General features: G+C 35.0%; 1 protein-coding gene across 2 annotated transcripts; it reads left to right on the top strand.

The window, feature by feature from the left end:
• The first annotated feature begins 7,886 nt into the window (after nucleotides 1-7,886).
• LOC122106894 (UDP-glucuronosyltransferase 2B15-like) lies at nucleotides 7,887-23,722 on the top strand. 2 transcript variants are annotated; one of them, XM_042678442.1, is made up of 6 exons: nucleotides 7,887-8,138; nucleotides 15,730-15,878; nucleotides 17,596-17,727; nucleotides 19,559-19,646; nucleotides 20,431-20,650; nucleotides 23,275-23,722. In XM_042678442.1, the coding sequence occupies exons 2-6, from the start codon at nucleotides 15,747-15,749 to the stop codon at nucleotides 23,552-23,554; spliced, it is 852 nt and encodes a 283-aa protein (XP_042534376.1). In that variant the 5' UTR covers nucleotides 7,887-8,138; nucleotides 15,730-15,746; the 3' UTR covers nucleotides 23,555-23,722. The 2 variants fall into 2 exon arrangements, with proteins under 2 accessions (XP_042534376.1, XP_042534375.1); XM_042678441.1 differs by lacking the exon at nucleotides 7,887-8,138 and adding an exon at nucleotides 13,596-14,369.
• The last annotated feature ends 2,676 nt before the right edge of the window (nucleotides 23,723-26,398 follow it).

The raw sequence follows: 26,398 nt of genomic DNA, 5'->3' as shown, positions 1-26,398 counted from the left end.
TTTACTTGTTTATGTATGTTAGTATAAGTAAATGAACTGGTACTTACGGAAATTGAACCTATTAATTTGAGATAAGCATAAGACCCAACATTTTACTGTGCACTTCCAAAAAGGGAATATTTTAATAAAATATGATCAAATGGGCTCTTCATGTGTGTCCAAAATAAGAGAGAGAAAGTAAGGTTATAAGAAGTACAGACTTTTTTTAATCTATTGAAATATGGGAGGGAGTTGACAACAACTGAAACTAACTTCTCCGGAGACAAAGCCAACTAAGATTTTCATAAACATCAAAACTGAATAACAGGAAGTGAAGAAGTGAGAATAAAGGGAACTGAAGCTTTACATCAAGATAGCCAATTACAAAAGAAGTGGAAAATTACTGAACATGGCCTTCCCTGGGTGGAAGAGTTGCAGGTTGTGCATTGTATACTGTTGGTGAGTCATATTTTCATAAAAAAAAAAAAGAAAGAAAAAAGAAAATTGTGGTGTCCAGAACTGACACTCTACATAACTTAGTATAGGTAGAGGCAAAGGTAGATCTGGTCACTTTGCTCAGCAATGTTTGATGTTTTGTACTTAGTACCATGAAGAAAATACATTGCAAATCCCTCTTGAAATTCAGATTATTTTGTTATTTTCTGTTTTGCAAGATAACTAGAGGCTCAAAGGTTGAAGCAGGACCTCTTGTTTTTGCCATAATGTGTCTCAACAATTCATTACATCTAGCTTCTTTGAAGTCCTTGACAGTGAGTACATGAGACCCTAAATTTATATTATATTTTTACTTATTCTTGAATAATAACACATAAAAGTAATTGTGAAGCAATTTTAGAAAACATTTAGTATTTCAAAAGATCCCAAAAACTCACTGTTAAGATGCTGCTGTCACAGTCTGAGCTCAGAACACAGTCCACAAAGCAGGAAAAAAGGGAAATCAATTAAGGAGTATTACTTCCGCCTGGCACAAGATAGGTTTAAATAGTTGAATGAGCGACATGATGATTGATTTTCACATATAGTAAACTTTACAACACTCTTTTACAATTATCATTCTGGCTGCTGGTGGCTCATGGCTATAATCCTAAACACTTAGGAAACAGATATCTGAAAATCTCAGCTCACAGCCAATCTGGGAAGGAAAGTCAAAGAGACTTCTATGGACAAGAAAACTGGGAGTAGAGCTGTTAGTGAAAGTTCTTGAACACTAGTCTAAAGCTAAAAGAGCTCAGGGACAGTGCCTGAGCCATGAATTTAAGACTCAAGACTGACGTACACAGAAACAAAGGAAGGAAGGAAGGAAGGAAGGAAGGAAGGAAGGAAGGAAGGAAGGAAGGAAGGAAGGAAGGAAGGAAGGGAGGAAGGGAGAGAGGAAGGGAGGAAGGGAGGAAGGGAGAAAGGGATGGAGGGAAGGAGGGAGGGAGGGAGGGAGAGAGAGACAGAGAGAGAGAGAGAGAGAGAAAGAAAGAATCTGATGGGCATAGTTTTGAACATCTGTAATCCCAAATACTTGGGAAATGGAAATAGTATGGTGGTTGCTTGAGGATAGTAAAAGCAAAGTTGTTAAGGCCCATGTTACAGCAGTTGCCTACCAAACATAAGACACTCAGTTTAATTCTTACTGCTACAGTACTAAAGTTACTCTCAAGAAAACTAATTTTAAAAATAATGTTCAGAAAAGAAATAGACAATAATGGTAACTTTAAAGATTTGATTTTACATAGATCAGCAATTTAATATTTAAAATTAAATAAAAATGAATGTATAAAATATAAAAATAATACATCAGTACCCTTTATTACATTAGGTTTTTAACAGAAGGCAACTTTGTAGGTATGTTTTTCTGAGCTAAAAATGAAGCTAACTCTAAATATACTACTCAAAACAAATTCTAGTCTATGTCTAATTTCTTCCTCAAATTATTATATATAATGAGACTTTATATTAACACCATATATATAAAGAATATTATGCTATCTTAGTGAAAAACCAAGCTGAGTCATTTTCAGAAAAATGGATAACACTGCAAATCATTAGGTTGACTGCTGTAAACCAAAATCAAAATACCAAATATTGCAGGTTATTGCTCATTTGTGCAGTTGACACTAAACTGAGGATGTTGATGTTATGATAATGATGATGACAATAATGATGATGATGTTGATGATGATAGCAATTAGTGGACAAGAGCCATGAATGTAAAAGGAGGAACTTCCAGGAGGGGTCAGCAAAAGGAGAAAGAGAGAAAACAATGGATATTGTAGAGCAAAGAGGATAAAAGGATATAAAACCCACACGCCTGTGACTGTCATAATAAAGTCTACCAAATGCCATTTGAGAAAGGAGGAGAGATTGAGAGGAATGAGACTATAGTGGAAAAGGACAATATATGCAAAGTGCACAGTGTGTGTATATGAAAAATTACAAGGAAAGTCCCTGTGTTACAAAAAGTGAAAACTGAAAAGTAAAATATTTAAAAAGATACAACAGATGCTGACAAGGAAATAGGGAGAAAAGGAATGTTATATACTGTTAGAAATGCAAATCAGTGCAGCTCCTATGGAAAAGACATGGAAGATTTTCAAAAACCTAGAAATAGAGCTATGAATTATTCTGTGAAGTATTATCTGAAGTAATTTAATTGCACACTTGGGTGTTTATTCCAGCATCATTTGCTAATAACCAGGCTATGAAGTCAGTTTAAATGCGCTTTGACTTTTCTGTTGATAATGAAAATAGAGATACATATACAATATGTATCTATACATATGTAAGGAAATGAAGAGATATGAATACACATATATATTAGAGTATTAAACAGAAAATATGTCATAGCATTTACAGATAAAATGGAAAGAAAAAAGAAAAATATAATGTAAGGGATTAATTTAATCAAAATGCAGTACAGAACATTTGGATGCAAAATTACATGACAAAACAGTTAATATACGCTAATACAAATTCTTAAAGTTCCCTCATTATGTGAGATGAAATGGGACAGAACTAATTAATGAAAAAAATAGAGGCATGGCCAGCGTTGGAGAGATGTAGAGAATTTTCTGAGTAAAACTGAATAGAGGAGCCCATAAGAAATACCTCACTTAAGTGCTGCTGAGCAGTAAGTATCAGGTTAAAAGCAGTATTTTTAATATCATATATTCATCCTTCCCTTCCTTAGCACACTCTTAGTTCTTACTATTTGGTCAGCCATAACTACTCAGTGTTTGCATTTATATTACTTGCTTCAATTTAGCATTTATTTTGTCTAAATGATTTCCACTTGCTTGTAACAACTCATTGACAAATGTTTCAAAATCTAACCTTAAAATTTAACCTAGAAGGCTAGAAAGGTGGCTCGGTGGTAGAGTGCTTGCCTTACATGCATGAGGCCCTGGGTTTGATCCCTCAGTACCCCATAAAAAGAAAAAAGCCTAAACTGCACTGTGCCTCAGGTTGTAGAGCACTAGCCTTGAGTTGAAGAGCTGAGGGACAGCTCCTGGGCTCGGAGTTTGGGCTCAGGGACCGCCACCCCCCCAAAAAAATATATTAACCTAGAATTACTAGTTAATTATTGCACTTTCTAACCTTGACTGATCACACATCTTTTCAGTAACTGTGGGCCACTCTCATCATGACTCAGGAATCTGACTCTTTTCACAAAAACAAATTTAGTTTTCTTACTTGTCTGTGAGAAAGTAGAGATTTTGCAAAAGAGAAATTGAGAGCTCATGCCTATCTTCTCAGCTACTCAAGAGGTTGAGGTCTGAGGATCATGGTCTAAACCATCCTCTGAAGAAAGTCTGTGAGACTCTAATATCCAATTAAACACGAGATCTGGAAGTGGATCTCTGGCTCAACTGGTAGAGTGCTAGCCTGAGCACAATAAAAATGAGAAACACTTAGGGACAATGCCCAGGCCTAGACTTTAAGCCCCTGAATGCTGGGTGGATTATAAATTTTAAATGATTGTCAATCAAAATAATAAATCATAATTTGCCACATCAAATAATGATACATTTTCTGGTTCCATGTAGTAGGTAAACCAAGTATTCACCAAAGATGGGAGCTCCAACAAAGTAACAACTGCAGTGCTGGTTTGATGGAGGTATCTATAGAAGACAGCAGAATCTTTACCACTGAAAATGAAAAGCTAACAGAGCAAACTAACAGGTGTATATCTCCCTTTTTTGTAGTGTCCATTCACAACAATCACTCTTTGGTAAAGTTAGTTTAAAAAAAAATTTCCAAATCACTCTGGCATCAAGTGGGGTAGCTGGCTGCCTTTCTATGGTCTCAGCATAGCATCTCTTCCTAAATGGAGAACTGAAATGTTTAGAAAAGAAAGAAAAGCCATGGCATTGTCAGAGTTGATATATGTTCATTGTGTTTTTGGACATTCTATGCAACAATACAGACAAGTCTATGCATTGATAATCTATGAATTTATGCTTAAAATATTGCTACTATTACTTCAGAAATACAGCTGTAGAGATGATCAGAAACAACTTCTCAGCAATGAGTAGGAAAATGTAAAACAAATGGATCTATTTCTGGATGGATAATCTTAAAAATTGGTTTGTTAATATGTAGGAAATATGGACAGACTGATAACATATGGTAGAGATTCCTAGCAGAGAGAAGACTAAGACCAGCTGACTCCACTGCTGAATTGTGCCAAACCTCTAAAGAATTAACGCTGTGTCTTAGAATAATGCCCCTTTCATCTCATTGTATTCATTTGGATCTTTCCTCTTGTTTTTTTCAAAAATCAACTTATTACCTCGTTGGTTGTTTTTCTTTCAATCTGTAATTTATTTTGTTTCTGGTCATTGCTATTTCTTTGCTTCTATTAATTTGAGGGTTGCTTGGTTCTTCCTTTTCTAGTTTCTTGAGAGCCATTTGTGATATTTTTCTCTAAACCCCCCCTTCCTTTTCCTCCTATATATTAAGTTCCATCTTATGTCTACTTCTGTTGAATTCCATCTCCTCTGAATCAATAAAGCATTAATTTCCCCTTGGGTTTCTTCATTGTAACATTGTTTGTTCATGGAATTTTCTTTAATCTCCATTTTTGGTAGTTTTTAAATGTTGTATATTTTTTAACTTCATGTTTTATTCTATGTGGTCAAGAAAATATTTCTCATGATGCCAATTTTGCTGCATTTTTTGTATTTGTTTTGTGTCTATGTCTTATCATATAGAATTTTCCTTATGCTAATGAGAGGAATGTTCATTCAGGAACCTTTAAATGAATGTGTTAACATTTGCTAGCTCGGCTTGGCCTATTGTATAATGTAACTCTAATGTTTCTTTGTTGATTTTTGTCTGCATAATCTGTCCTTTAAGGAAAGCTGGATGTTTAGTCTCCTAAGGGTTATTTGGCATCAACATATTAGTATTAGGTTAATAATGTTTTATTCATTTATTGCTAACATTGGATGAATATATATATGGAGAGAGAATTATGATTTCTCTTTTGTTTGTACTGATCCATTGATGATTATGGACTGAGGCTCCTTTGTGGTGTTTCACAGGATTTTACCTAAAGTCTATATTATCTTCATTAGTATAAACACTCTTGTTCTCTTCTGGTAGGCATTTCTGTGTTCAAGTTTTATTGTTCCTTTACTTTCAGTGCATGTGAGAACATACAGATGACACAGTCTATTGTGTTATATTTGTTTTTAATCTACTCAGTTTGTATGTGTTTCAGTGAGGAGGTTCAGCTGTTTTGATTCAAGATCATTACTAATAAATATATATTCCTGTCATGTCATTTTTTTGTTTCTGTTGACTATATTTTGTTTAGTTTCCTCATCTCTTACTTTTCTTCCTTGTGACGTGACAGTGTTCTGTAATGAGAATGTTATAATTCTCCTTTATTCTTTTGTATATTTGCCTTATACTTCTGTGTCTCTTTGATGGATGGTATCATCCTTTTCTTTCTAGGTAAAACACCTTTAAGCATTTTTTGTGCTTAAATTACTACTAATAGTAGTGAGTGGAAACAATATTTACTAGTTTGAAAAAGACTTTATTCTCTTTTATGTTTGAGGGACAATATATATTAAATATATGTCATATATTTTCTATATTTACACATATTGCATATATTATATATGTATATGCAATATATACATATATGTATATATTACACATGTATGAATTATATATATGTATTTATACACATGTTGTATTTATAGTATATATGTTCTATATATATTATACACACATGTATATACATATAATATATATATATGTATATATCCTGTAGTTGGTATGCATTTTTCAATATATTTCAATATATCAACCCTGTGTTATCTCATGTAAATTTACTGCTGAGTATTTTACTCTATAGCAATTCCTTAATAGGTGTCTTGAAATATTCTGTTGTTTTTGTAATTCTGCTTGTTTATGTTTTTTATGATCATTTGCTGATATGCTTTGGGCAGGATCAATCTTGTCCAAATTAATTAAAGTTTCACTGATCCTTACAAGCATCTGTATCTTAGTGAGTGCCTTTAAAATTATTATTTTGAATTCTTTTTAAGGCAATAATTAACTTCATTAAGGAATGGAAGGGGTAAAAACGATGGACAAGTAATGGACCCATTGAGTTATCATGTGACTGTAAACCCTCTGTACAGCATCTTCACAATAAAATAATTTTTTAAGAAAGGTTTCTTTAAAAAAATTTCCAAGGAGGTGGGAGGGAAGGGATGGTAGGGGAAAAAGAAAGGAGGAGGCAACAATCCTCAATAAGAAATGTACTCATGACCTTGCTCATGTAACTGTAACCGTTCTGCCCGGTATTTTTACAATAAAAAACATACAAATATTTTCCAAGAAGTTACTGTGTTCCCTTTGAATTATCACAGTATCTTCTTTTTCCCATGTATCTTGTGTCCCATATTGATATTTGTCCATGTGACACATCAGTTGGGTACCGGTTACATAGGATGGTTTCCAAAGTAAAATACTTTGTTATTATAATAAGTGTTAGGGAACTGGTGATAATGAATGCCTTTGCCTTGATGCCAGATATGTGCTTTGCTGTAGTGTCAACACAGATCTTCACTTGTAGGCAATATCCGTGAGATCTGAGTGTCTCAGGTGCTTCTTCTGTAGGAACACGAGATTACATTGCCAACTGAGATGTATTTCTCACAGGTAAAGCTCCTCAGAGTAAAAGTCATTGTTCTCATGGATTCAAAAGACAAAGTCAGAAGATTATTCTTTTCTAAAAGTAGCGATTCAGTTAAAGTCATATTTACAAACCAAGTTAGTCAATGATGGCTTGGCTTTCAAATGTTTCTTCTGTAAAATGGCAGATCAGAAAGCAGGATGGAGCACCTTGAATATCTTTGGGTTGCTTTGGAGCAATGCATCAGGCATGGAAAAAGCAGGAAGACCGCCTGTCAGCGCCCAAGAGATAAAATAATTGTTTCCAGTGTATCTGAATGCCGGAGCCTGCGGGCAATGAAAGGGAATCCTGAATTAGGGGGCAAGGATGCAGAAAAATAAAGACAAAGACAAAGGATGGGGTCGGGAGGTCTGCAGCTCAAGACTGCAGCAGCGTTTATTTTTAACTTTCCCTAATATATACTATTAGAAGTCAAGAGCTAATAGCAGGTTACAATAGTCCAGAAAAACAAGGAAAATTCAGTAAAAACAGAGTGCAGTAAAAACAAGACAAGGTCAACTGGTAGAAAGTAAAACAAACTGCAGACACAGCAAAGCAATCCTGGGAACCTGGTGTTTTCTGTAAGCCAGTTCATTAGGGGCCTTCAAGCAAGCACAGGGGTCAAGATGACCTTTGAGCTTTACTGTCAGCTCCCAACAGCTCCCAACATCGGAAGTGCATTTATTGGGCTACTCAGCTTCATCCTGGGGCTGAAAATGAGCGAGAAGGGCCAAAGTTTACTTTGAAGGCCTTATCAAGTAAGCTGTGCATTGTGAGAATGTCTCTTTCTGGGTCACATCAGGATATGAGAGGCCCCCTGGCTGCTTCATGAGAACTTCAGAAGAAAATTGTTGCCTTCCCTACATTTGTCTACAGTACGAAGACCACTATAGTTTGCATCTTGAGTGTCTTTCTAAGGCCTGCTTTGGAGGTCCAGTTGTTAACTGATGGAACTGTGAGTAATATCATAACTTTAAGAAAAAAGGTCTAAAAAGGGGAACCTATACAACAGCAATACTCACAAAACAATATGTTGGAAATGATCTGTACAACTTGGGAGGGGGGTTGGGAAAAAGGAAAGAGAGAGAAAAATGAAGGAGGGGTAACAAGTTAGACAAGAAATGTACTCACTGCCTTATGTAACTGTACATCATTGGATAATTAAAAACTGTAAAAAAAACCTCATAAAATGTAGTAATTTCATGACAATTTTCACTGGTTGTACTATTTGATATCCTTGTATTGTTCCATAAAAATCACTACCTCTTAAAGTAGTTAATCTTTATAATCTGAAGTTTAATTTTTCTACCAGAAGTAAATGCAAACTCAAAATGTGGGACTACATGTACTATTTTCTAGCTAATTATCATGTCTCAGCTGGTAGAGTGCTAGCTAATGAGTAAAAGTGTCAGGTACCAAGTTTGAGTCCCCATTTCAGATCTAAAAGAAAAAGCTTAAGGTCATCAGTTAATTTTACTGTGACCAAGAATATAGATATAGTCAGGAATGTGTGTAGATAAGTGGCAGTGAAATGACCTAGCATGTTGGAGGCCCTGGGTTAATGTATACCAGCTTTACAGAGCAAGTAATATTGAGAAGAATTTGTATCTATGAGTATCAATATAAAATAATAACTTAAAATCTGCATTTGATCAGATAAGCGTTAATTTAATATATTATGATTGTACTTTCTTGAACTCATAAAAACCATGATAGTCAGTTCTTTTTCAAGGTTATAAAATTAAGCTATATTGGCCGTACAAAAGTTTTCACTTGGTATTTCTATGCACACATATTTTGTACTTTGGTCAATTTCATCCTCTGTATTACTGCTGGAGCCATTTCAGAGAGAGTAGAAGATAAAGTAAATCAAAGCTATTAATGTGATTAGAATATTTTCTCATTTTCTGAAACATTTTTAAATGATAGGAATTTATACTGATAATGTAAAATATAGGGGAGAGAGTATCATTTTTATGTTGAATTTATACCTGTTTATATTTATTTTCACTTGCTTTGGTTAATCTACACTTTCCATGTTCATTTGAATCATCCTTTGACATAGTATTTCTGTGTACTGCATACAGAGTGTCTGTTTTCTTTCTTTTTCATTAGTGGTAATAGAAAACAGGCTACATGCCTGCCAGGCAAGCACAGTTGTTTATTAAGCTTCACACACAGCCCTTATGTTCCTGTTTGCTTTCAAGAGAGAGTCTCAGGCAATTTGTATGATCTGACCTCAAAATCAAAATCTTTCTACACCAGTTTCATCCATTGCTGAATTATAAGCTTCAGCTACCATCCATGTCTGACTCTTAAGTTTTCGTCCTATAAAACTTGCCATTCACTGTAAGGGTTTCTTTTTTTTTTTTTTTATTTGTGAACATACTGTACAGAGGAGTTACAGTTATATGGGCAGGATAATGCGTACATTTCTTACCAAGCATTGCAGCTTCCTCCTTTGTTTACCCTTCACATCCCTTCCCAGCCTCCCCCCCCCAATCCCAATCCTTCTCCTTCCCCCCCCCCACCAACGTTGTAAAGCTCGTTTTGGACATGACAGCTTGTACTTCTCATTGTTGCAACAGGTCCACCTGTATCCTTAAACAACTGGTTTTTCCCCATCTCCTCCACAAGTTATACTGACATCAAATATAGTGAAAGCAGGGGTTATACTGTGGGGGAGGGACATACAAAGCAACAAAGAGATAATCTTATAAATGTGTTAGAAACACATGCATGAAAGAAAAAAACATTAAAATACACATCTAAGGGTTCATTTTCCTGACATCACATTATCTGACGTTTTCCACTTGACTCATACATATACTAGATATTACAAATAAGGGAAACCATGGGACCTACGTTTCTTTGGGCCTGGCTTACTTCACTTAATATAATTTTTTCCAAGTTTTTCCATTTCCTAACAAATGGGGCAATGTCATTCGTTCTGATGGAGGTATAGAATTCCATTGTGTATATATACCACATTTTCTTGATCCATTCATCTACTGAGGGGCATCTGGGTTGGTTCCATATCTTAGCTATGGTAAACAATGCTGCAATAAACATAGTTGTGCTGGTAGCTTTAGTGTGGTCTTGTTTGTAAACATTAGGGAAAATGCCCAAAAGTGGGATTGCTGGGTCATAGGGGAGCTCTATGTGAAGTCTTTTGAGGAACCTCCATACTGCTTTCCAAAGTGGTTGAACAAGTTTACATTCCCACCAACAATGAAGTAAGGTTCCTTTCTGTCCACATCCCCTCCAGCATCTGTTGTTGTTAGAGTTCTTGATTTTTGCCGTTCTAACTGGAGTGAGGTGATATCTCAATGTTGTTTTGATTTGCATTTCTTTTATGGCTAGGGATGTTGAACATTTCTTCATGTGTCTATTGGCCATCCTTCTTTCTTCTTCAGAGAAGTTTCTCTTTAAGTCTTTCGCCCACTTATTTATTGGGCAGTTGTATCTTTGAGGATTTGTTGTTGGGGGATTTAATTTTTGAGTTCCAAGTATATTTTAGATATGAGACCCTTGTCGGTTGTATGGCTAGTAAAGATCTTCTCCCAATCCGTGGGCTTTCTATTGATCTTGCTAGCTATGTCATTTGCCCTGCAGAAACTCTGCAACTTTATGCAATCCCATTTGTCCAACCTTTCTTTGATTTGTTGTGTTTCCAGGTTTCTATTCAGAAAACTTCGGCCTGAGCCAAGGAGACCTAGGGTTTCTCCTATTCCATCCTGTAATGTTTTCAGAGTGTCTGCTTTGACTTCAAGGTCTTTGATCCATTTGGAGTTGATTCTGGTGCAGGGTGATATATAAGGATCTAGCTTTAGTTTTCTACATGTAGTTAACCAATTTTGCCAGCACCATTTACTGAAGAGGTTGTCTTTCTTCCATTCTATTGTTTTAGCTCCCTTATCGAAGATTAGATGGCTATAGGTCTGTAGGTTCATTTCTGGGTTTTCAATTCTATTCCATTGTTCCTGAGGTCTGTTCTTATGCCAATACCAAGCTGTTTTGATTACTATGGCTTTATAGTAGAGTTTGAAGTTTGGTATTGATATTCCTCCAGCAGTGTTCTTTCCATTCAGGAGCGTTTTTGCTATTCGGGGTCTTTTATTGTTCCATATGAATTTTTGGATTGCCTCTTCTATTTCCTTGAAGAATGAGGTTGGAATTTGGATAGGTATTGCGTTGAATTTGTAGATAGCCTTGGGAAGTATTGCCATTTTCACGATGTTAATCTTTCCAATCCAGGAGCATGGGAGGTTTTGCCATTTTTTAAGTTCTGTGTTGATTTCCTTTTACAAGATTTTAAAGTTTTCATCATAGAGGTCCTTCACTTCTTTAGTTAAGTTAATTCCTAGGTATTTTATTTTTTGTGGGGCTATTACAAATGGAGTTGCTTTCCTAATTTCAGCCACACTTTTCTCATTGTTGGCATACAGAAAAGCCATTGATTTTTGGGGGTTAATTTTATAACCTGCTACTTTGCCAAAGTTTTGAATCAGCTTGAGTAGTTTGGGAGTGGAGTCTATGGGATTCTTTAAATACAAGATCATGTCATCTGCAAAGAGGGAGAGTTTTATTTCTTCTTTCCCTATTTGGATCCTGTAAGGGTTTCTTAAATGAGACACAAAAACATAAAAACTACAGTGATATAAGGCTTTGCAATTAGGGAGAATGTGAAACATAAGCAATTCAGAGATCAAAATGTTATTTGTTCAATTGTTAATATGTTCCTAATGTAACTTCTAGAAATTTTTTAAAAAATTGTTCAAAATAAACCTTACTATCAGTTGCAAAACTTCTCTTTTGTAAATAGAAATCATTGATTTGTGTAATTACTCAGAATCAGCCTCTTACTTAAAGAATCTAAGGTTAACATTTAGAATGTATCTCTGTTCTAAGCACGGTATTGGAAAGCAACACACAAGTAAGCATGTGACAGTCCTTTAGTGTTCATGTTCACTTCACAATACAGAGTAGGAGTCTGAAGTAGGTTCTTACTTTTTCCCTGTGTCAGCCTGAACTATGATGGCCTTCTATATGGATTTCCAGGAGGTGGGATGACAGGTGAATACACCCACATTTGGCTGTTGATGTTGTTTTGTGATCTTTTCTGACCTTTGTGAACTGTGATTTGAACTTTTCTGCTCCATGTGAACTATGATATGAACTTTTCTGCCTATGTACCATGATCCTTGTGATGTCCACGACCCAAAGAGATAAGACTACATAAGTGAGCCATTAGTGCTCAGCTTCAGTGGAGTTTTAATTGAATTTGCCTTATTTATAACTTTTCTCCAATATATTTAATATCTTGCAAAGTACATTATATATATATAGAAGTTATGGTTTCTATTTTTAAAGGTTGAAACGTTTCTTAGTCTACAAGAGGAAATGTTCATCATCCCTAAACATAAAGGAAATGGAAAGCAAAACAACTCAGATTTTCTGTCTCAGCTCAGTTAGATTGGCAGATATACACAATGGAATTTTGCACAGCAATTAGAAAGAATAACATTATGACATTTCCATGGAAAAGGATGGACCCAGAACAAATGATGTTAAGTGGTATAACCCAAGCTCAGAAACTACAACAGTGCATGTTTTCACTCCTTTGTGGAAGCTAGATCTGAAATACACATTTAGATATAATAGATAACTACACTTCGAGTCTTTATGTAGGTGTGCTATATATTTGACTCCTTGTATGTAAACCATGTTTTATCTCTGTATTCTGCAATATCTGTTTCAAAACCATCCCTGTGGTATCTGCCTCATATACTCCTGGGGAATGTGTTGTTTCTAGATAATTTGGTCCTTCCTCTGGAGTGAAGAATTCCAAACACTTTGAATCAGCCATCTTTTTGATATCCTGGGGGCATTTTTATGACTCTTTATTAGAATACTGTTGATTAGAGTACTTGAAAACTGATAGTGAAGATGATTACAGGCTTCTGGAACTATACTAGAAAGCATTGATGCCAAACTTTAAACTGAATTGGATCAATGTGAATTATATTTCAGAACAGTTACTATCAAAAACTCTTCAATCATGATATCTGAGAAATGTTGAGCAATTATGAAATTACTATGTTTCTTCTGTGTCAAAAAGGATGCAAAACCAAGTCACCACTCAGCTGCCAAAATTTTTTGCATAATTACAAAATGGCTTACATAAAACAAGGTACTTACACAAACATGTCATAGATTCCTAGCTGCCTGAAAGTATTCAATTACAAAAGGGATGCTGAATTTACCTGTCAAATCATCAGGAAATTAAATTTCTTTATAAATCTGCCATTCAGTCCACATGCCCCAGTTGGTCATTTTACACATTTGCTTGGATCAACCCAAGTTATATTTTAACTTAATGATCAATTTTTTATTTGTGTGTAAGCACAAGAACTTGTCAGAGGTGAACATAGTTTGAAGGTCGCTGTAATGTTAGTCAGGATGACTTGGAAATGGATTTCAGTTCTACTACTATTACAGCTGAGTTATTACTTTAACTCTGGAAGCTGTGGGAAAGTACTGGTGTGGCCTGTGGAATATAGCCACTGGATGAATATGAAGGTAATACTGGATGAACTTATCATGAGGGGTCATCAAGTCACAGTTGTGAGACCATCATCTGCTATTGTTGTTGATAGCAATGAAGCATCCAGCATTAAATTTGAAACTTTCCCTTCGGCTTACAAAACCGATGAATTCATCGCATTTTTCACAAGATTCACCTCTTTGTGGACATATGAACTGCCAAGAACAACATGTTTGGCATATTCACCATTACTGCAGAATCTATTTAGGACAATATCTGATTTTTGGCTAAATATTTGTAAAGAAGCAGCTCTGAACAAAGAACTTATAGCAAGGCTACGAAAAGCAAGATTTGATGTTGTGATTGCAGATGGCGTCGGTCCTTGTGGGGAGCTTCTGGCTGAGCTATTGGAGAATCCTTTCATGTACACTCTCCGCTTCTATCCTGGCTACACAACCGAAAAGTATAGTGGAGGGCTTCTATTCCCTTCCTCTTATGTGCCTGTTATTCTGTCAGGATTAAGTGGTCAGATGACTTTCATGGAGAGGGTAGAAAACATGATATGCATGCTTTATTTTGACTTTTGGTTCGAGACATTTGAGTCAAAGAAGTGGAGTCGCTTTTACAGTGAAGTTTTAGGTAAGTTTAATAGGGTAAGATCATAACTTTTGTAAAAGTTGAAAGAGGTGCTCTGAGATGCATGTGAAATAAGAGAAATTTGTCTGTTGTAGATGAAACAGTTAAATGAGATATAAATTTGTCTACCAGATTATGGAATAAGAGAGAAGACAATGGACAATTACCTATCTATACAAGACAATGTAGGAGATTATCCTCAGTAAAAATTGTTCGTTTTTTTCTTTGTTATCAAAATCACCAGTTACTGAAGAGACTGATGAATGAAAATATGTATACTGAGAAGATACATTTTTCATAGGAAACAAGAAATAGTTTTCCTTGATCAATTTCCTTATTTAAATCAAAATATTTATTTGTATTCTTCTTTATTTTCTTTTTGCTTATACCGAGGTTTGGACTCAGAGAACTCAATCTTATTTGGCTTACTTATTTGGGCTGGTACCTTCCCACTTGAACCATGCCCCAGCTCAGCATTTTGCTACTTCATTCTTGAAAATATTTCTGCCCATGTGAGCTTCAGACTTCACTCTTGCAGATCTCAGAATCCTGGGTAGCTAGGGTTAGAAGTGTGAGCCACTGGTGACCAGTTTTCTGGATTTACTAAATGACTTCCTTATTCTTGACCAATACAATGTTTCAGCACAGACTCAATAACTATAACTCTTAATGTATCCACATTCCTTTATTGTTTCTCATAATCTATTTTATAGACATACAATCTAGTAAAGTGATGATATACTTGTGATTATTCTCTGTCATTCTTATTATGTTCCTACGTTTACTAAATATTAGCCATCAATAAGGTAAATTCAGTTATCTAGTCTCAATATTTCTGAAATACTTCCAGCTGATATTTTCCAGTGTTTCCACATAAAAATAAATATTTTAGACTCCTAATGTGAATCAACTAAAAGGAAGAAATTCAGCCACAGTCATAAAAATTCACTCATATGGGAAATCAAGAATCAAGGAACAGTTATTACAATGTAGAAAACTAGTTTAAGTACTGCAGAGAAAATAATTTCTGTGACTATGAAAGAATCATTGAGTCTGGAGTTTGAAAATTTCTCTAATGGATAATGAGAAAAGAAATGCATAGTTAATTCTATAATTGCTTATTTTAATGATTATTTATGACTGCTAATAAATTGAGGTGCCATAGATATAGTGTCTTACCAGAATGCTTTTCACACAAATACACACTTACCTTATTTCTTGTGTAATACATTTTATCAACAAACACATTGTATATCATTAAGTACAAATTATACCAATCATTTTTAGAGAAATATAAATATTTTATTAAGAAACAACTCTTTCATGTCCTTACCTACTATTTACTTTTCCCCTCTCCACTCAGGACGACCTACTACCTTAATGGAGATGATGAGTAAAGCAGAAATCTGGCTTATTCGATCTTACTGGGACTTGGAATTCCCTCGCCCAACTTTACCAAATGTTGACTTTGTTGGAGGACTCCACTGCAAACCTGCCAAACCGTTGCCTAAGGTAAATTGATAACATTTTGTCGGTGTTATTTCATTTCCTTTTCAATAAATATGGTTCTGGACCACTCAATACAAGTCTTTGTTTACAGTGAAAGAAAAACAGTAAGTAGGGTAAAGCAGTCTACCAATTGAAACTAATTTTTGAACCATCACAAGTTTCTGGATCTCAGAAAACTTAGAGTCATTCAGAACAAAGTCAGCTTAATTAAGATTTAATGAGTCAGCACCTAGAAGGAATCCTTGATTCACTCATAAAACTATCAAGTAATTAGCATATAAAGAAATAAGTACTAGACATGCAAGGAAACACTGCAGCTATTTCTACTACAACACATAGCCATTTTAAAAGGAGACTTTAGAATCAATTAGTAAAAATTATGTGGAAGCATCTTGGAAAGGAAAAATTACAATATTAAAGTAACATATGATAGGAATCAAAGAAAGTTTCTCCATCACTAAGAGTGAAATATTAGATGAACAATGCTCAGATATCAGTTCTGAGAAATGAGAATTGAAAAAGATATATAAAAAAAGAAATTAGACTAGCAAGAACAATTTATAAGAACTAATCTTTTTCTTTTTTAATATTAATAAATTTTTATTGTGAAAATAACGTACAGAAGAGCTACAATTACATGACCAAGGTAGAGTGCATTTCTATCAAGCATTGTTGCCTCCTCCTTTATTTCCCCGTACCATCTCTGCCCTCCCATCTCCCTCCCCCCCATGGCTTTCCCTACCTCACACCCACAGCTGACAAAGTTGTAAAGTTTGTTTTTCCACATAAAGTCTTGTACATCTCATTGTTGCAAGGGGTCCACCTGTATCCCTATTTAAACAATTTGTTTTTTCTCTTCCCCCCCACAAATTATACCAACATCAAATACAGTGAAAACAGGGGTTATACCGTGGGGGAGGGACATACAAAGCAACAAAGAAACCATCTTATAAATATGTTAGAAATAGTAGCAAGAAAGAAAAACCATTTGAATCCTTATGTTGGGGTTCATTTTGCCTAACATCAACTTATCTGACCATTTCTGCTTGTCTCAGATGTAAACTAGTTATTGCAAATAAGAGAAACCATGGGACCTATGTGTCTTTGGGCCTGGTTTACTTCACTTAATATAAGGGAAAAATGCTAGACAATAATTTAGACTCAAGATGGAAATGTTTGGAAATTTTATTGCACACTGGTGCCAATATCTGATTTAATACTACCTGTGCCCTTACTATTGGCTAATGGAAAATTTTGTGTTTTATGTATCTTATTGCGTTTTATGTATCTTCTCTGGCTATTGTCTGATAGTATTTGATTTTTCTCTCCTAGTTTTCTATTAATGATTTTGCCTGTCATAAGAAGCGTTTGAATTCAACTTGGACATTGTCCCTGAGCTTCAGTGCTCAAGTCTAGCACTCTAGCACTTGAGTCACAGCTCTGCTTCCAGATTTTTCTTGGTTAATTGAAGCTGAGAGTCTCCCAGACACTTTTTCCCAGGCAGACTTTGAACCATGATCCTCAGATCTCAGCCTCCTGACTAGCTAGGGTTACAGGCAAGAGCCAACCATACTTGGCTAGTTGGATTGAGCAATATTTTAAATGTTTGCTTCACTATTATTTCTGTGTGTGTGTGTGTGTGTGTGTGTGTGTGTGTGTGTGTGTGTGTGTGTGTGTGTGTGTGTGTGTGTGTTTGGTAAGGCAAAATTTTTCTTCACAGGAAATGGAAGACTTTGTGCAGAGCTCTGGTGACAATGGTGTGGTGGTGTTTTCCCTGGGGTCAATGGTTGATAACATAACAGAGGAGACAGCCAATGAGATTGCATCAGCACTGGCCCAAGTTCCACAAAAGGTGAGATAGTGGACCTCATTAGTGGTCTTCACTGAATGGAACTTCAACCCTGGAGATTTCTGATTGCACTAGATTCCTGGTGAAAGATACACTGTTACTACATCTCTAACTTATCTTAGCCAGTTTAAAGACAAAGCAATGCATCACAGATGCTCAGATAGTATTCAATGTGGATTGTTTTAAATTTACAGTAAGTACAACATGAATTCCGTCATCAGAATAAACACAATATCCAAAGTATGAAACTTTGTCTTTATCATAGTATTGCCAGCAAGACTTCACAGACATCCTGAAATTTTCATCTAGTCATAGCAAGAATGTTGAAGCCTCTCAATAAACTAAGCAAGTTTCATAAAGGAATTAAATTACACTTGATAAGTGACATCATACAATAACAATTAGCATGTAGAAAAAAGGTTTGAAATGTTCTACATAGTTTAGGGTTCACATGTAATCCGTTCCTCCAATTTTGTAATTGACTGATTTAGTGTGCACTTGAGGGGGTTCTTCAGAGAAAGGCAAAAGAAGGTTCACTCCTCCTGCCAGGTATGTATTCAGTCTGATAAATTCAGAGAAAGTAAATAAAGACAACCTGCCCTACAGGACTGGGCCTTGTTCATATATGAAACAAGATCTGTACAGTTCATGTGAAAAGGGACATATTCTACTGAAAAATAAATGTAGCATCAGTAAAATTTGGATTCCTTGCAGCAGCCATATGACTTATAAACTACAGGCCAGCTCCATTTCCCACCTTTAAAGATTATACCACAATAATGATTGTAAGTTTGGATATCAGTATAATCAATTTGTGATCAAAATTCAGCTTGCAGATTTCCGAGATATCACAACTAATAATTTCTATTATAATACTAGTTTCATGTAATTACTTAAAAAGAATTAATTGATTAATCATAAAGAATTGGTTACATAGATTTGAGGAATTTGTCTTTAGAAAAGATTGGACGAAAATAACATGTGTTCATGTGCTGGTCATGAGGCAGGAAATGTAGCCTTAACATGCAGAACAACGGTGTGAGTTGTTGATCTGGGTGTCATGGAAAGACCCAGTCAACAACCACATAATTGGTTCTAAGGACCATTTGTCTGTCTGTCCAGATCAATGTGTCCAACCAACATTTAAGGGAGGCTAAATGGCCAGGCTACTACCTAGAGTTTTGTGAGTCCCTTCATAGTATGAATAGTATGTTAATATTGTGTACTAACTCCATAATGTGGAACATTCTGTAATATAATCTGACTTAATACCATGCTCATTATTGTGAAATTTGATTACATTTCTGGTCAAACAGGACAATATTTTTTCACATAACTTCTCTCCAGGGAGAACTGTGAAGGTAAAATAGTTGTTATTAAATAGGCAGGTAAGAAACAAATGAAAATGTGAAACTAAAATGAAATCTCATAGAATGAAAGAATATTACCCTAATCATTTTATAATGGTTGATAGCTAAAACTAGCATTTAGTAAATATTTATGTGGTAAGATGTAAATCATAAGAATTTTTAGTGCTGTTATGCACCAGATCTATCACTGTGACTACATAAAAATTTTGGAATGCATTCATTTGTCATTTATTACATCATTTGTCTAAATATTGTGAAAATTATGATGACATTCCATCTTATTGAGTGTGAAAATAAGTGCAGGAAATGTCGATATTCTTTTTCTCTTACTCTTATAATAGACCTCATTAATGCACCCTACCTGTTCTCTTTATCCATTCTATGTAAGTCATTTAACTGTGTGATCTCTATATTTTAAAAAGTAACATTTTGAAATTTAAAAATATTTTATCTCAACGCACCAGATTCTTTGGAGATTTAATGGAAAGAAACCAGAGACCTTAGGACCAAATACTCGGCTGTACAAGTGGCTCCCCCAGAATGACCTCCTTGGTAAGACTCTGAAATACACATACTGAAAGCATGGGTAACTGTAGAAGTAGTTGATAACAACACAACAGGAAAAGAACTGGTGAAGATGTATTAATAAAAACTCAAAAGTGAAACCACACATTTTTTCCTAACAAAAAAAGGCTAAGTAGTTGGAATTTCATCATACTACATCATATTCTTAACAATCAGTTTATCTTTCTGCAAATATATTTACCATTGATACAGAATTTTCTATAATTACCTGAGGTTATCTCTCTGTCCTTTAATTCATCCTTACATTATCCATCCTCCTAAAGAAGAGCAAGTATTTCAATGCCACTGAAACTTGCTACTTTGTTTTATTTTGAAAGAGTCTGCCTTCTTTGTGGGAAAAATTACTTCATATGAAATGATAATACACTCTATTTCAAGCATCCCTCCTTCATTAGATTAATATACTAGTTTTAAGTTTATGGGAGCATAATCTAACATGACCATTTTCTTGTTTTGGAATTTGCTATGATCCATTATGTTGTTTTCCTATCTGTTCCACAGGAAATGGTATATTTGTTTTCAAATCTCAAGTCATACAAAACTTAGGGCACAAACCATAGGAATTTTACTTACATCTCCAGTTGGTTAGATGCTACTTGCAGAGTGACATAAAGGCAAATTAAATGTAACCCATTGGTTCAAGAATTATTATTTAGACAACACTGTTCTTTTCATTGCTCATGTTATACATTTTTCATTTCATGTCTAAGACTTTAAATGAACAATTGTATTGAAATGTCCCTAATCCTAGGCCATCCCAAAACAAAAGCTTTCATCACTCATGCTGGAGCTAATGGCATCTATGAGGCGATCCATCATGGGATTCCCATGGTGGGCATTCCTTTGTTTGGGGAACAACATGATAACATTGCTCACATGGTGGCCAAAGGAGCAGCTGTTCAACTGGATATAAGAGCAATATCAAGCAAAGACTTGCTCAGAGCACTGGAAGCAGTCATTAATAACCCTGTGTGAGTATAACCTTCATTATGTGTAGGTGTGCATTGGTATGTAAGTCTGTCGGTCTCTTTGTTCATCTGGGCATTACACCCAGGGACTTGCTCATGATTAATGACCACTCTACTCTATTCATTAGTCTGATTCTTGTTTGACCAAATTGTGATTATAGATAATTTCTCACATAAGTCTGACCATGAAAGGTACCCTCAGTTAAGACTTGATTAATTCTGGAAGATTCATCAATAACCCATCATGTGTTTCACAAGTCACAATAATATTTGTGTATGTTTGTATGGATGGGATGTGTGTGTGTGTGTGTGTGTGTGTGTGTGTGTGTGTCTGTGTCTGTGTGTGTCTGCATGTGTCTGTGTCTGTGTCAGTGTCTGTGTTGCAACATTGTTATTCTATACAGGCCAGGATTGCCTCAAACTCATGATCATCATCTTTCAGCATTTGGAATGCTGAGATTCCACAGACCCACTTTCATTTCCAACCATAATTTGTTTTGTTCCCCAGGTGATTTCAGTAAAAAGGAATTATCAAAACCTTGAGAGTAGTACAAAATTCGAGACCAGGCAAAGTGGACTGAAAGGAATCACTAAGAATGACAATAGAAGAATGCAAGGAAGCTTAGGAAAGCAGTGAACTAGAGGCACATGAACTCTTCCTCCACAAATAACACTAACTAACTCATTCAGTTATAACTTTCTTTCCACCTAAGATCGCACTAGTTACTCTTTATAAAATAAAAATTCACTGTGTTTGAAAAATAGAGCATGAAGTTTCGGTGGTTGAAATTTTACTCTTGTGAACCACATGAAAATATCTGTCATTTCAGTTTCTAGTTTTTGTTGTTTCTTCAAAACATTCTAAATGGTTTGTATTGTTAAACAGCAAGAAAATAATCAAATTTCACATTCCTAGTATAAATACTTCCTCAAATATCTATGTTAATGCTTAGATTCTATCATTGTTAACTAACTACAGCTTTTAAAATTACCTGATCATCCTGGTAAGAAAAGAGAACATTTTTTGAAATGTATGCATATTCTTAGATATCAAGGGACTATGATTATCTTATTCAGAACAAGCATAAAAGAAATTACCTTCAGAAGTACAAGTGAAATGTAACTGCATGATTACTAAAATATCTGAAGCAATAAGTTATTATTCAAATTATTTCAAGAAATAGGTTCAATTATTTTTATACCATTAATTTCCTCTTATACTCAGTAATACTCTGTATGTAATTCTTCCCTTTCACCATAACTGTAAAAATATTGTAGTGTATTTTACTTTTATTGGATATAATAGTATAGCAGACACATTGTAAAGGCTGTGTTACTTTGATCTCTTTTGGGGAGTAGGTGGGTTTGAACTCAGACCTTAATACTCAAATGTTTAGCTTTCTAAAGGGCATTCTAGAGCTGAGAAGGTGGTTCAGTGGCACAGTGCTTGCCTTGCATGCATGAGGCCCTGGGTTTAATTCCTCAGCACCACACAAGTAGAAAAAGCCGGGAGTGGCTCTGTGGCTCAAGTGGTAGAGCACTAGCCTTGAGCTGAAGAGCTGAGGGCCCAGAGTTCAGGCCCACAACTGACCAAAAAAAAAAAAAAGTGGGGACATTTTATGATTTAAGCTCTGACTTTATTCTTTGCTGGTTATTTGAAGGTAAAGTCTAGAGACTTTTCTACCATTCCCAGTTTTGAGCTGTGACTGTCAGGACCTAGCCTCCTGGGGTAGACAAGTTTACAGGCAAGAGCCATCAGCATCTAGCTCTGACTTCCATTTTCCTACAGATATTGAGCACCAAAACATATAGTTTGTAAGCCATATTTTATCTTCCTTTGTTTTGAAAGGCAGTATATTTTTGTATTTTTATTTGCTATATAAGTATATCTCTCATATATTGTTCTTATTAAATTATGAACAGATACAATGTTGATACTGGGAGATACAGGAGATTTCTTAACGAGATAGTACATGCTAAAACTTAGCATTAGCACACATTTCAATTGTTCTAAGACCAGAACAAAACAAAGGAGGCAGGGAATTTTGTAGTTAAATAATAATTAAGCACCAATAAATGATAAAGAGAGCCATCAGGGGAAAATAACTTCTTGATTAAATTATCTATCAATCTCTAAATTATGACACAATTCTAAACTTTGAACAACATGCAGTAATAATTAAGCATTTATATTGCTGTGGATTTCTTTGATCATTCTACATTTGTCTTCAGAAATTCTTGTGTTAACAAGATTTTTCTTTTTTTTTCTATTGTGAAAATACCATTCAGACGAGTTACAATTACATGGGCAAGATAATGAATACTTTTCTTATCAAGCCTTGTTGCTTTCTCCTTTGTTTCATATTTCTATTCCTTCTCATACCAACCCACCTCTCCCCCACACCCACACCCCCCCCCCCCCCACGACTTTAACAAGATTTTTCTAAATGGTTAAATCCAGAGCTATTAAGAAGCTCTTGCCTTTTACACTAACAGGTCTAAAAATACAGCAGAAGAAAAGAATTCTCTTTTCTCTCAAAATTTTTTTAGACTCATCTGCAGAAAATTTCAATATCTGTATTTTCTAGTTTATTTGATATACTTACATCAACTTGATTTACCTTTAGCTACAAAAAGAATGCTATGTGGTTGTCAACCATTCACCATGATCAGCCTATGAAGCCACTGGATCGAGCTGTCTTCTGGATTGAATTTGTCATGCGCCACAAAGGAGCCCAGCATCTGAGGCCACTTTCCCACAACCTCACCTGGTACCAGTACCACTCTCTGGATGTCATCGGATTCCTACTGGCCTGTGTGGCCACTGTTACCTTCCTTGTCTTAAAATGTTGCTTGCTTGTTTACCAAAAGGTTTTTAAGATGGACAAGAAGAAAAAGAGGGAGTAGAGCTTTCAACGCTCAGGAAATGGACCAAAAGCCTGTTAAGGAAGAACATCCTAGTGATTTTTAGCACAATCAAGCTGGGAGGGATTCTCATTCACACTTTACCTAAACCTATGCCTTTTGTATTTTCAAATGGATCTTACTCTTGATTAAAAATGAAGCAATGTACAATTCTAATGTCAGAGTTCCTCAAAAAGGTCCGTCACTGATTTATGTAGATAGTATAACTGAATTAACTGGGACATATGGAAATTTGAGTCTGTTAGTTTGAGAGAAGCATACAATCCAAAGTTTTATGGGCATTTTCTAAAAAGGAATATTTTATTAAGATAAAATGAAATGAACTCTTTCTGTGTCTGTCCAAAGAAAAACAGAGGGATAGGTTAAAAGAGGTAACATTTTATTCAGACTACTGACATATGGGAGATAGTTGACAATAACTGAAGTAAACTTCTGCTAACTCAAAGCTAACTAAGATTTTCATAAACATAAAGAGTGAGTGAGAGGAAGTGAAGAAGGGAGACTTAAATGGGACTACAATCTATGTGAAGATAACCAACTACAAAAGAAGTGAAAATTTACTGGAAAAGGCCTGCTTTGGGTAGAAAAGTTAGAAGGTGTGCATTATATATGGTCACTGAGACATGATTATTGCTTTTGACCTATGGACAGATTTTATGAATGTAATGAATATAAGAAAATTAGATATCATTGAGACCTTGGTGGCTCATGCCTGTAATCCCAGCAACACAAGAGGCTGAGATCTAAAGATCACAGTTCAAAGCCAGCCCAGGAAGGAAAGTCTAGGAGAGTGTTAACTCTATTAACCACCAGAAACCAAAAATGGAACTGTGGTTAAAGTGAGTACTAAACTTGAGCAAATAGAATCTAGACCATGAGTCGCTGAGTTCAAGGCCCATTACTGACATAAATAAATAAACAAGCAAATAATAAACAAATAAATAAATAAGGGATCTGATGGGCATTGTGTTGTACATGTGTAATCCCTGTTCCTTAGGAAATGGAGATAGTATGGTGATGGTTTGATTTGAGTAAAGGCAAAACTGTATATGCTCAAGCAAACATGAGACTCTCATTTTTATTCCACTGCTATACTATAGGAAGCATTAATAAAACTAATTATGAAAGTAACATTACAAAAGGAAATAGGTAAAGACAGTTACCCTTTACTAACATTTAAATGTATAATCAGTCTATATTTTAAACATAGGATACAAATAAATGTATAAAAACAAAATAATATATCTGTGCTCTTTATTATATTAAGTATTTAACAGAAAAAACTTTGCAGATACTTTTTCTGCACTTATAATGAAGCTCTATATACATTATTCAAAGCAACTTCTAGTCTACTTTAATTTCTTCCTCAAATTATTATATACAGTAAGATTGCCTATTAACATTAGATATACAAAGGAATATTACTCTACCATAAGGAAAAATTAAACTATATCATTTTCAGGAAAATAAATAACACTGGAGGGACTGGGAAGATGGCTCAGTGATAGAGTGCTTGCCTTGCATGCATGAACACCTCATAAACAGAAGAAAAGAGGGAAGTGGCATTTGGCTCAAGTGGTAGAGCAGTAACCTTGAGCTGAAGAGTTGGGAGACAGCACCCAGACCTAGAGTTTAGGCCCCATGACCGAAAAAATAAATAAATAAAACTGGAAATCATCAGGTTGACTGCTATGAACCAAAAATAAAAATGCTAAATACAGTTCGGTCTTACTCATTTGTGGAGTGGACACATAAATGATGATAATAATGATAGTATGCAACAGTCAAGATGACGTGAATACAGGACCTTTAAAGAGGGGATCAGCAATAGGAGGAAGAGAGAAAGGAAAGGCTACTGTGGAGCACAGAGGATAAAAGGACATTGAACACACACATCGATGACAGGGTCATGATTAAATGAACTAAACGCTACTTGAGAAAGGAGACCTTGGAAGGGGGTGAGAATAGAGTGAAAAATGAAAATACGTTCCAAGTGCACAATGTGTGTATATGGAAATATCACTATCAAAACTCTCAAATTACAAAGAAATGATAACTAAAAAAAAATTCTACAAAAGAGCACTACAGATGCTAACCAGGCTATAAGGGAAAGAAAACATGAAATGCTGCTGGGAGCAACGCAAACCAGTGCAGCTCCTACGGAAAGCAACATGCAAGATTTTCAAAAACTAGACATGGAGCTAGTGAATGACTTAATATCACTGTTGGTCACATCTCTGAAGTAATATAATTGCACACTCAGATGTTTAATGCAGCATTATTTATTAAAAGACAAGTTATGAAGTCAGTTTAGATGACCTTTGACTTTTCAACGAATAAGAAAAATAGAGAGATGTATTCATATATAAATATATATACACATATATACCTATAAAAGAAAATGAATAGAGATCTACACATGTATATATTAGAGTATTTTACAGAAATAAGAATGTTATATCATTTGCAAACAAATTGGGGAGAAATTGGAGATTAGTGCGTTAAACAGATTAGGTCAGGTCCCGAAGGACAAAGGTCACAAGTTTCCTCTCACATGCAGAGTACACAGAGTGTATATCTATATCTGTTCTTCTATGTACCTATACAGTGTTATTAAATATATAGTATTATATTTGTATACATGATACCATTATAATGTGGATATATCTATAAGTATATATACCACTCTCTGTCTTTGTACATATATATCTATATATCACTGTTATATCACCATGTATGTATATGTGTAAGTTTATATAATCAATATGCATAAGTGTATATATATATACATAGTGATGTAATTGTTGGACTGTTTGAGGGAAAGGA

Source organism: Dipodomys spectabilis, unplaced genomic scaffold (assembly GCF_019054845.1).
Source record: "Dipodomys spectabilis isolate Male_0828 unplaced genomic scaffold, ASM1905484v1 ptg000043l, whole genome shotgun sequence".
In the NCBI taxonomy this organism is placed as follows: Eukaryota; Metazoa; Chordata; class Mammalia; order Rodentia; family Heteromyidae; genus Dipodomys; species Dipodomys spectabilis.
Note: the sequence above shows the minus strand (reverse complement) of the source record. Positions and strands in the feature narration are given on the sequence as shown.

Excerpts from the sequence above, each read along its gene's own strand:
- LOC122106894 (XM_042678441.1), top strand. The coding sequence starts at position 13,634 with ATGTTAGTCAGGATGACTTGGAAATGGATTTCAGTTCTACTACTATTA. Across the intron at positions 15,879-17,595 it reads CTGCCAAACCGTTGCCTAAG|GAAATGGAAGACTTTGTGCA; the intron begins GTAAATTGATAA and ends TTTTCTTCACAG. Across the intron at positions 20,651-23,274 it reads GCAGTCATTAATAACCCTGT|CTACAAAAAGAATGCTATGT; the intron begins GTGAGTATAACC and ends ATTTACCTTTAG.